Source organism: Bombina bombina, chromosome 8 (genome assembly GCF_027579735.1).
Source record: "Bombina bombina isolate aBomBom1 chromosome 8, aBomBom1.pri, whole genome shotgun sequence".
Taxonomy (NCBI): domain Eukaryota; kingdom Metazoa; phylum Chordata; class Amphibia; order Anura; family Bombinatoridae; genus Bombina; species Bombina bombina.
This window is the reverse complement of record NC_069506.1, coordinates 6,790,791-6,803,418: the sequence shown is the minus strand read 5'-3', so window position 1 is coordinate 6,803,418 and position 12,628 is coordinate 6,790,791. Positions and strand designations below refer to the sequence as shown.

The 12,628-nt window shown below is 38.0% G+C and overlaps 1 protein-coding gene across 1 annotated transcript in view; it reads left to right on the top strand.

Annotated features, from left to right (window-relative positions):
• Nucleotides 1-1,537: 1,537 nt before the first annotated feature.
• The window catches only part of SIK2 (salt inducible kinase 2), a gene marked incomplete in the record, with an annotated part of 278,722 nt that continues 267,631 nt past the window's right edge, over nt 1,538-12,628 (top strand). The window contains 1 exon segment of the mRNA XM_053690110.1: nt 1,538-1,935. Coding sequence (XP_053546085.1) covers nt 1,801-1,935 — 135 coding nt within the window.

The following is a 12,628-nucleotide window of genomic DNA, read 5'->3' as shown; positions in this document are numbered from 1 at the left end:
CATATATAACACACATATATAACACACAAGTACACACATATATAACACACATATATAACACACATATATAACACACATATATAACACACAAGTACACACATATAACACACATATATAACACACAAGTACACACATATATAACACACATATATAACACACATATATAACACACATATATAACACACATATAACACACATATATAACACACAAGTACACACATATATAACACACATATATAACACACATATATAACACACATATATAACACACATATATAACACACATATATAACACACATATATAACACACATATAACACACACATATATAACACACAAGTACACACATATATAACACACATATATAACACACATATATAACACACAAGTACACACATATAACACACATATATAACACACAAGTACACACATATATAACACACATATATAACACACATATATAACACACATATAACACACATATATAACACACAAGTACACACATATATAACACACACATATAACACACATATATAACACACAAGTACACACATATATAACACACATATATAACACACAAGTACACACATATAACACACATATATAACACACAAGTACACACATATATAACACACATATATAACACACAAGTACACACATATATAACACACATATATAACACACATATATAACACACATATATAACACACATATAACACACATATATAACACACAAGTACACACATATATAACACACACATATAACACACATATATAACACACACATATATAACACACATATATAACACACATATATAACACACATATAACACACATATATAACACACAAGTACACACATATATAACACACACATATAACACACATATATAACACACAAGTACACACATATATAACACACATATATAACACACAAGTACACACATATAACACACATATATAACACACAAGTACACACATATATAACACACATATATAACACACAAGTACACACATATATAACACACATATATAACACACAAGTACACACATATAACACACATATATAACACACAAGTACACACATATATAACACACATATATAACACACAAGTACACACATATAACACACATATATAACACACAAGTACACACATATATAACACACATATATAACACACAAGTACACACATATAACACACATATATAACACACAAGTACACACATATATAACACACATATATAACACACAAGTACACACATATAACACACATATATAACACACAAGTACACACATATAACACACACATATAACACACATATATAACACACAAGTACACACATATAACACACATATAACTACACATAACACAGAGACTTTAGTTTCACTATGAACCTTGCTGCAGCTGAGTGACAGCCTGTGCTGACGTCATTGCTGGCTGCCGTTGCCAGGGGTAACCTCTCTGGCAAGCGACCAGCAACAAAAAAAGGCGACTGAAGCTCCGCCCCCTAGGCCTCCTGTAACTCTGACGTCAATGGACGTCAGCCGTGAGAAGCCGCCGCTGCTGGTGCGGGAGCCTTGGTTGTGAGCTGGGCACACGGCTGCTGGCTGCTCGGGCACGCTCTCTGTGACTTTTTATGTATCAGCCTCGCTCCTCGGGTCACTATGTATGAGGCTCCGCTGCTGCCCCGAGGAACCAACTCAGGACTCGCTGTGGGCACCCGGGCACTGGCTGCGGACCTGTGACTGGCGGCGCCTGCCCTCCTGCTGTGCCAGTTGGTGCCACGGTCCTGGGTCCCAGCATGGTCATGGCGGACTGTCAGAGGCATGTGCAGCGGGGTCCTGTCCGGGTGGGATTTTATGACATAGAGCGCACTTTAGGCAAAGGGAACTTCGCTGTGGTGAAGCTGGCACGGCACCGGATCACCAAAACCGAGGTAAGTCCCCTGGTAACTTGTGCTGGGGCAATGGTCACCCAGCTCTTACTGTGTAATATGTGTTATATAGGTACCCCCATGTGTCTAATGCCACCCAGCTCCTACTGATATAGGTACCCCCATGTGTCTAATGCCACCCAGCTCCTACTGATATAGGTACCCCCATGTGTCTAATGCCACCCAGCTCCTACTGATATAGGTACCCCCATGTGTCTAATGCCACCCAGCTCCTACTGATATAGGTACCCCCATGTGTCTAATGCCACCCAGCTCCTACTGATATAGGTACCCCATGTGTCTAATGCCACCCAGCTCCTACTGATATAGGTACCCCCATGTGTCTAATGCCACCCAGCTCCTACTGATATAGGTACCCCATGTGTCTAATGCCACCCAGCTCCTACTGATATAGGTACCCCCATGTGTCTAATGCCACCCAGCTCCTACTGATATAGGTACCCCATGTGTCTAATGCCACCCAGCTCCTACTGATATAGGTACCCCCATGTGTCTAATGCCACCCAGCTCCTACTGATATAGGTACCCCCATGTGTCTAATGCCACCCAGCTCCTACTGATATAGGTACCCCCATGTGTCTAATGCCACCCAGCTCCTACTGATATAGGTACCCCCATGTGCCTAATGCCACCCAGCTCCTACTGATATAGGTACCCCATGTGTCTAATGCCACCCAGCTCCTACTGATATAGGTACCCCCATGTGTCTAATGCCACCCAGCTCCTACTGATATAGGTACCCCCATGTGTCTAATGCCACCCAGCTCCTACTGATATAGGTACCCCCATGTGCCTAATGCCACCCAGCTCCTACTGATATAGGTACCCCATGTGTCTAATGCCACCCAGCTCCTACTGATATAGGTACCCCCATGTGTCTAATGCCACCCAGCTCCTACTGATATAGGTACCCCATGTGTCTAATGCCACCCAGCTCCTACTGATATAGGTACCCCCATGTGTCTAATGCCACCCAGCTCCTACTGATATAGGTACCCCATGTGTCTAATGCCACCCAGCTCCTACTGATATAGGTACCCCCATGTGTCTAATGCCACCCAGCTCCTACTGATATAGGTACCCCCATGTGTCTAATGCCACCCAGCTCCTACTGATATAGGTACCCCCATGTGTCTAATGCCACCCAGCTCCTACTGATATAGGTACCCCATGTGTCTAATGCCACCCAGCTCCTACTGATATAGGTACCCCCATGTGTCTAATGCCACCCAGCTCCTACTGATATAGGTACCCCCATGTGTCTAATGCCACCCAGCTCCTACTGATATAGGTACCCCCATGTGTCTAATGCCACCCAGCTCCTACTGATATAGGTACCCCCATGTGTCTAATGCCACCCAGCTCCTACTGATATAGGTACCCCCATGTGTCTAATGCCACCCAGCTCCTACTGATATAGGTACCCCATGTGTCTAATGCCACCCAGCTCCTACTGATATAGGTACCCCCATGTGTCTAATGCCACCCAGCTCCTACTGATATAGGTACCCCCATGTGTCTAATGCCACCCAGCTCCTACTGATATAGGTACCCCCATGTGTCTAATGCCACCCAGCTCCTACTGATATAGGTACCCCCATGTGTCTAATGCCACCCAGCTCCTACTGATATAGGTATCCATGTGCTTAATGCCACCAGCCCTTACTGTGTATATAGGTGCTTAATGCCACCAGCTCTTACTGTGTAATATGTGTTATATAGGTACCCCCATGTGTCTAATGCCACCCAGCTCCTACTGATATAGGTATCCATGTGCTTAATGCCACCAGCCCTTACTGTGTATATGGGTGCTTAATGCCACCAGCTCGTACTGTGTAATATGTGTTATATAGGTACCCCCATGTGTCTAATGCCACCCAGCTCCTACTGATATAGGTACCCCCATGTGTCTAATGCCACCCAGCTCCTACTGATATAGGTACCCCCATGTGTCTAATGCCACCCAGCTCCTACTGATATAGGTACCCCATGTGCCTAATGCCACCCAGCTCCTACTGATATAGGTACCCCCATGTGTCTAATGCCACCCAGCTCCTACTGATATAGGTACCCCCATGTGCCTAATGCCACCCAGCTCCTACTGATATAGGTACCCCCATGTGTCTAATGCCACCCAGCTCCTACTGATATAGGTACCCCATGTGCTTAATGCCACCAGCCCTTACTGTGTATATAGGTGCTTAATGCCACCAGCTTTTACTGTGTAATAATGTGTTATATAGGTAACAATGTGCTTAATTCCACCCAGCTCCTACTGTGTACTAATATGTGCTATATAGGTACCCCCATGTGCGCAATGCCACCCAGCTGCTACTGCTATAGGTGCCCATGTGCCTAATGTCACCCAACTCCTACTGTGTAGTAATATGTGCTATATACTGTTACCCATATGCCTAATGCCACCCAGTTTCTACTGCTATAGGTGTCTAATGTCACCAAACCCCTGTTATAGGTGCCCATGTGCCTGTCGACCAACTCCTACTGCTATAGGTGCCTAATGTCACCCAACTCCTACTGTGTAGTAATATGTGCTATATACTGGTACCCATATGCCTAATGCCACTCAGTTTCTACTGCTATAGGTGCCTAATGTCACCGAACCCCTGTTATAGGTTCCTATGTGCCTGTCGACAAACTCCTACTGCTATAGGTGCCCATGTGTCTAATGTCACCCATCTTCTGTGTAATATGTGCTATAGGTGCCCATGTGCTTAATGCCACCAGCCCTTACTGTGTATATAGGTGCTTAATGCCACCAGCTTTTACTGTGTAATAATGTGTTATATAGGTAACAATGTGCTTAATTCCACCCAGCTCCTACTGTTTACTAATATGTGCTATATAGGTACCCCCATGTGCCCAATGCCACCCAGCTGCTACTGCTATAGGTGCCTAATGTCACCCAACTCCTACTGTGTAGTAATATGTGCTATATACTGTTACCCATATGCCTAATGCCACCCAGTTTCTACTGCTATAGGTGTCTAATGTCACCAAACCCCTGTTATAGGTGCCCATGTGCCTGTCGACCAACTCCTACTGCTATAGGTGCCTAATGTCACCCAACTCCTACTGTGTAGTAATATGTGCTATATACTGGTACCCATATGCCTAATGCCACCCAGTTTCTACTGCTATAGGTGCCTAATGTCACCGAACCCCTGTTATAAGTTCCCATGTGCCTGTCGACCAACTCCTACTGCTATAGGTGCCCATGTGTCTAATGTCACCCATCTTCTGTGTAATATGTGCTATAGGTGCCCATGTGCCTAACGCCACCCAGCTCCTACTGTGTAATAATGTTATATGCTATAGGTGCCCATGTTCTTAATGTCACACAACTCCTACTGTGTAATATGTGCTATAGGTGTCCATGGGCCTAATGTCACCCAACTCCTACTTCTATAGGTGCCTAATGTCACCCAACTCATACTATGTAATAATGTTATGTGCTATTGGTGCCCATGTACCTAATGTCACCCAACTCTTACTATGTAATAATATGTGCTATAGGTGCCCATGTGCCTAATGTCACCCAACTCCTACTGTGTAATATATGCTATATGTGCCCATGTGCCTAATGTCACCCAACTCATACTGTGTAATAAATATTGCTATAGGTGCCCATGTGCCTAATGTCACCCAACTCCTGCTGTGTAATAATATGTGCTAGTAGGTACCCATTTATCTAATGTCACCCAACTCCTGCTTTGTAATAAAATGTGCTATAGGTACCCATGTATCTGTCACCCAACAGCTGCAGTGCCTTAGGGTAATAATGTTATGTGCTATAGGTGCCCATCTTCTGATGTTTCCTAATTTCACTTACTCCTGCAGTGAAACAATATATGCCAGACCATTAACTCCCACTCAGGCCCATAACTATAACATTGAGGTCAACCATCTTTTTCAGGTCCTTATTGGACATTATCATTAGTTATTTGTAGACCACCAACATAATATTTTACATGCTGGATACATAATTCCAGGATTGTCACTTTTGTCATTATTACTACTTGTAACAGTACATGTCAGACACCAAACCTGCCCTATTGGCATAAAGCTAAACTCACATGTTCCCTGCAGAGCATTAGTGCTGGATACCTATCTCCTGATCATAAGGTCACCCAGATCCTGCAGTGCCTCATTGTAACCACAACAATCTGGTTGCTATCACCTGGCTAGTACCACATTGTAACATTATAGATGTCACCCAGTTCCTGCAGTGTGATTGTGTGCAAGATCCCTGCTCAGCGTCATTGTCACCTCACAACTAGAGACCTGGATCTGATCTGGTACTGAGCATAAAGTAAGGTCACTAACTCCTGATTTATATTCCAGTAGAATAATAGGTTATCTGATGCTACAATACCATATGAATATGTTGGTCACCTATGCCGTTTAGCTTGCTACTGGGTATATGAGATTCTGCAATACTGGCAGTGCGCACTTGTTTGTCATAAGAGTCTGTTGTCCCATCTCTTGTGGTGTTGTAACACAACAAAAGCTGCTGTCACATGGAATCTTATGGCAGACCCAGATGTCTATGCTTGACACAGTGATACCACTGACTGCAATGGAAGTTTTTATGATCACCTTACTCCTGTGGTGCCTGAATGCCGTAGGTAGGAGTCACATCAGGGTTACCATCTGCCCCTCTTAGGTGGTAACACAACACTTGTCTACTGGGGGTTTAAGCTATGTCACATATATCTGTTAATCATCACATTCCTGTTGCTATTTGCGGTCACTTGTGTCTGTGCTTCAGTAGTGTCAGGAAGAAAAGATTCACAACTGGATGTGATATAATAATCACCAAACCCAAAACTAGTAATGTGCTCTGTCTTCCTATGGTTTAGGCATCTGATAGGTATTTACTTTCTGTGTTGTTGGTTATCAGATCTGTGTAATGCTATGTGACGTACAACAATACAATTATTTGGGTATAAACCCCTGATCATATACATCTCCTTGTGTTGTGTTTATCACATGTGCAGGATAAATGTGATCGTGGTCAGTATACACTGCAATCAGAAATCCGTTGTCTGTTTAAATGTACCAATTCCTTATCTCAATGTATGTTTCTGAATGTTTAAAGTACCAAAAAGAATTTTCCTTGTTCTTTCTGTAGACCTTGTTCTGCTTTGGAGCTAAATGTGATAAACTTCCGTGTTAATATTAAATGTTGTTGATTTGTGGAGATAGAGCGTAGTTTATCTTATTTCAATACTGAATTCATTTTACAAACTCTGAGAAGGTTATCAATGTAACTGTTTCAACTCGACATTATCATGACATTGACAATGCATATTTTTTTGGTTATTTTGTAGATATTATTATTATTATTATTATTATTATTATTATTATTATAATAATATTAAGAATAATATGTTTATGATATGTAATAATGAAGCCTGTGTTTCTGAAGGAAATGTTTCCAATAGGTAACAACAAACATTTTCATTGTTTGAGTAGATATATGAACAAATGCTAATATATATGTGTATATAACTGAGTATAAAAGCAAACTTCTAGGCAAGAAGGGCATTTAATAGTCTTGCCCCTCTCTGAGAGCCATGTAGTAAAGGTTGGCTAATGTTTTCCATCATGATACTAAATGTCTCTGTATTAAGTTCTTAATGTAAACTGTCCGAAGGCTGGACCCAAGGGGTAACGGTTCTGAGCATTGTGTCGCAGAGCGTATACCCTTATAATGTGTGTATGTAATGTATATGTAACGTGCATGCATTATGTATGACACATGCATTCATGTATATGGGTATATGTGACACGTGCATGCATTAGTGTATATGGGTATATGTGACACGTGCATGCATTAGTGTATATGGGTATATGTGACACGTGCATGCATGCATGCATGCATGTAATGTATATGTTACGGGCATGCATTATGTATATGTGACACGTGCATGCATTCATGTACATGGGTATATGTGACACATGCATTAATACATTTGGGTATATATGACACGTGCATGCATTAATGCATATGGGTATATGTGACACGTGACGTGCATGCATTAATGTATGTTATATGTGACACGTGCATGCAATATTGTAAACTGGCCGTAGGCTGGACCCAAGGGGTAAAGGTTCTGAGGATTGTGTCGCAGAGTGTATACCCTTATAATGTGTGTATGCAATGTATATGTTATATGTGTCATCTGCATGCATACATGTAATGTATATGTGACATGTGCATGCATTAATGTTTGTGACACGTGCATGCATTAATGTTTGTGACACGTGCATGCATTAATGTTTGTGACACGTGCATGCATTAATGTATATGTGACACGTCCATTCACTAATGTATATGCGACACGTCCATGCATTAATGTATATGTGACACGTGCATGCATGAATGTATATGGGTATATGTGACGCATGAATGTATATGGGTATATGTGACGCATGAATGTATATGGGTATATGCGACACGTGCATGCATTAATGTATATGGGTATATGTGACACATGCATGCATTAATGTATATGTGACGCATGAATGTATATGGGTATATGACGCATGAATGTATATGGGTATATGACGCATGAATGTATATGGGTATATGTGATGCATGAATGTATATGGGTATATGTGATGCATGAATGTATATGTGACACGTGCATGCATTAATGTATATGGGTATATGTGACACATGCATGCATTAATGTATATGGGTATATGTGACGCATGAATGTATATGGGTATATGTGACGCATGAATGTATATGGGTATATGTGACGCATGAATGTATATGGGTATATGTGACGCATGAATGTATATGGGTATATGTGATGCATGAATGTATATGTGATGCATGAATGTATATGTGATGCATGAATGTATATGTGACGCATGAATGTATATGGGTATATGTGATGCATGAATGTATATGTGACGCATGAATGTATATGGGTATATGTGATGCATGAATGTATATGTGACACGTGCATGCATTAATGTATATGGGTATATGTGACGCATGAATGTGTATGGGTATATGCGACACGTGCATGCATTAATGTATAAGGGTATTTGGACACGTGCATACATTAATGTTTATGTGACACCTGCATACATGTCATATATATATATATGTATATGTGTGTGTGTGTATATATATATATATATATATATATATATATATATATATATATATATATATATATATATATAGTGTGTGTGTTTATATATATATATATATATATATATATATATATATAGTGTGTGTGTGTGTGTATGTATATATATATATATATATATATATATATAGTGTGTGTGTATATATGTATATATGTATGTGTGTGTATATATATATATATATATATATATATATATATATATATATATATATATATATATATATATATATATATATATATATATATAGTGTGTGTGTTTATATATATATATATATATATATATATATATATATATAGTGTGTGTGTTTATATATATATATATATATATATATATATATATATATATATATATAGTGTGTGTGTGTGTGTATGTATATATATATATATATATATATATAGTGTGTGTGTATATATGTATATATGTATGTGTGTGTGTATATATATATATATATATATATATATATATATATATATATATATATATATATATATATATATATATATATATATATATATATATATATATATATATAGTGTGTGTGTTTATATATATATATATATATATATATATATATATATATATATATATATATATATAGTGTGTGTATGTATATATATATATATATATATATAGTGTGTGTGTATATATGTATATATGTATGTGTGTGTATATATATATATATATATATATATATATATATATATATATATATATATATATATATATATATATAGTGTGTGTGTTTATATATATATATATATATATATATATATATATATATATATATATATATATATATATATATATATATATATATATATATATATATATATATATATAGTGTGTGTGTGTGTGTGTGTGTGTGTATGTATATATATATATATATATATATATATATATATATATAGTGTGTGTGTATATATGTATATATGTATGTGTGTGTGTATATATATATATATATATATATATATATATATATATATATATATATATATATATATATTAGTATGTGTGTGTATGTGTACGTGCAAGATACATGGTAAATGATCTGTGTATAAGAGATATACACATACACACATACAACATATACACAGATCATTTACCATGTATCTTGCACTTTTCAGTAGCAGCTGGTTTTCTTGTATTTATTTGCGCCAACAGGTTGCTCAGCACTGTGCAGCCGTAATCTCTGTTTCCTGACTTGGTACCAAGTCTTACAAATGCTGGTCGACCAGTGCTGTAATCTGTTATTATTCATTATCGCTCTGGGTTTCTTGAATGTTTGCAACTTCAGAATTAGTGACCTGAAAATATCTCATTCCATTGAACAAGTATTCCATAAAAGTAAAAACCTATTTCTGGTTGGCTTGTTAGCTGACATAAATATAAAATGTTTTGGTTTTGTAGTTTTAAATTAATTCAAAGGACTGTAATATGTGTCCCAAGATAATAAAAATATATAGGTCTAGAAATGGCTTTGTGAACAACCCCCTACTTGTAATAGATCAGCATGGTCGTTTGCAGAAATACAGATATCACAAGTGTACTTTAATACAACATTTTATTGGCGTGGGTGTAGTTTTTTTTTTTATTTGAGTTTTCAGCAGTACTAAAATATTTTTTTATTTTTTTTTAAACACATATTTAGTATATTAAAAAAACTATTCGGTTGTTGGATCTATTGTGTATTCTATACTTTGTAATTATGCTATTTCCCCTAAAAAAGATTAAAAAAAAAATAGAAGATCAGGTGCTAAAAATGATTTTTAATGTCACATAAGGAACTAAATGGTTTCCCAGGAAACAGATACAATAAATACAACTATAATTTTATGATACTGAGCAGAGTCTTATGTACGTGCAGGTTTAACAAACCGCGTGGCACCTGGACCAAAACATCCAGTTATCTTTGCATATTTTGACCTGACACCCATTCAACCTCAGGTTTTCAGCATCTGGATCACAAACCAAAATGGGGTCACCAAGAACAGGAGTGTGCATGTGTTTTTGCTGCCTCTGTACATCAGCTTAGTTGTTACTGTTTATATTTATTTATAGGTTTATTTTTTTATCATTTTTCTGCTCAGATTAGGGGTCCTGAAGGTACAAATCCCTGGGGAATGGCTATGCACACTGAGGAGGGGTTAATGAGGGTCTTTAGCTCTGAGGAAGACTTTATCACTCATTTCCCAGCGGAGGAGCAGGTAGCAGATGCAATACTCTAGTTGTAAGAGGGTCAGCAGCTTTATACTATGTTCATAATTTGGGTCACTGTTAAGTTACTAATTTAAACAGAAGACATCGACCTGTGGCTTTACCATAAGGTCAGAGAACAAAGTTATTTTCCTTTAGCGGAATCTGTGCACCAGGAGGCTTCAGTCTCATTGCGCATTCTGCTGATTTCAGGTTTTCCGTAAAGAAAAGTGAGTAACGCTGCTGGCGTGAGACGCAATAGGACTTGCTGGATTACCGTGTTCCCTGCTCTCTGGCCTCACAATGAAACTAAAGTGTTTTTAGGGTATTTTTCTTTTGTCTGTCACAGAGCCGGTTAGACGTACGGTTGGAAATTAAAAGCACCGCAGTACCTCTTTGTTGGCTGATAAAAAGGCTTTTTATACTCTTGGCTGTATTATTTTACTTCTCTTGTTATCCTGAGTGCAGAGGAAATCCTTCGGGTAACAGTGACTTGCATTGTGCGCACTACGCTTGTGGCATTAATCGGGCAGCTTTTTGTGCCGTTTTCTTGCTTGCCCAAAGTTACAATATATTGTCACTTGTTTTCAAAACAGAGAGAAACTTTCTGTGGCCCTACAGAGTCTGGATAGTGCCCTGCGGGGGGTCAGTAATTCGTTTGTTTAATGGCTGCTATACTATTTATTTATTACTATATTATTCATTTTAGTTTGTTCTTTTATCTCTGTGCAAACAGATGCAACATTTGTCGCTGTCTAATCACAAAAGCATTGTATCCAGCTCTTTCATGTGAGTGGCCTTTTGTAATCACTTACAGGGCCAATTAATTAGAAATTCTGTTAAAGGGACACACACTTTTTTTTTCTCATGTAGAACATACAATGTTCCAATTTACTTCTATCTAATTTGCTTTGTTCCCAATCCCTTGAAATAATTTGTTGACGAGCATACCTAGATAGGCTCAGAGCTGGAAGCTAGCTACTGATTGGTGGCTGCACATATGTGACTTTTGTCATTGGCTTGAGGATGTGTACAGCTACCTAGTGCATTGCTGCTTCTACAATAAAGGATACCAAGAGAATGAAGCACATTTGTTGTTAGAACATACTATTTTAATATGAATAATAAAAGAAGAAATGTGGGGTTTCATTTCCCTTTTTATTTAAATGAAAAATGTTTGCCATTTATACAAACAATTAAATAAGTAATTCTGTGGGAATATACGTATGTGTGTGTGTATATGTATGTGTGTGTATGTATATATATATATATATATATATATATATATATG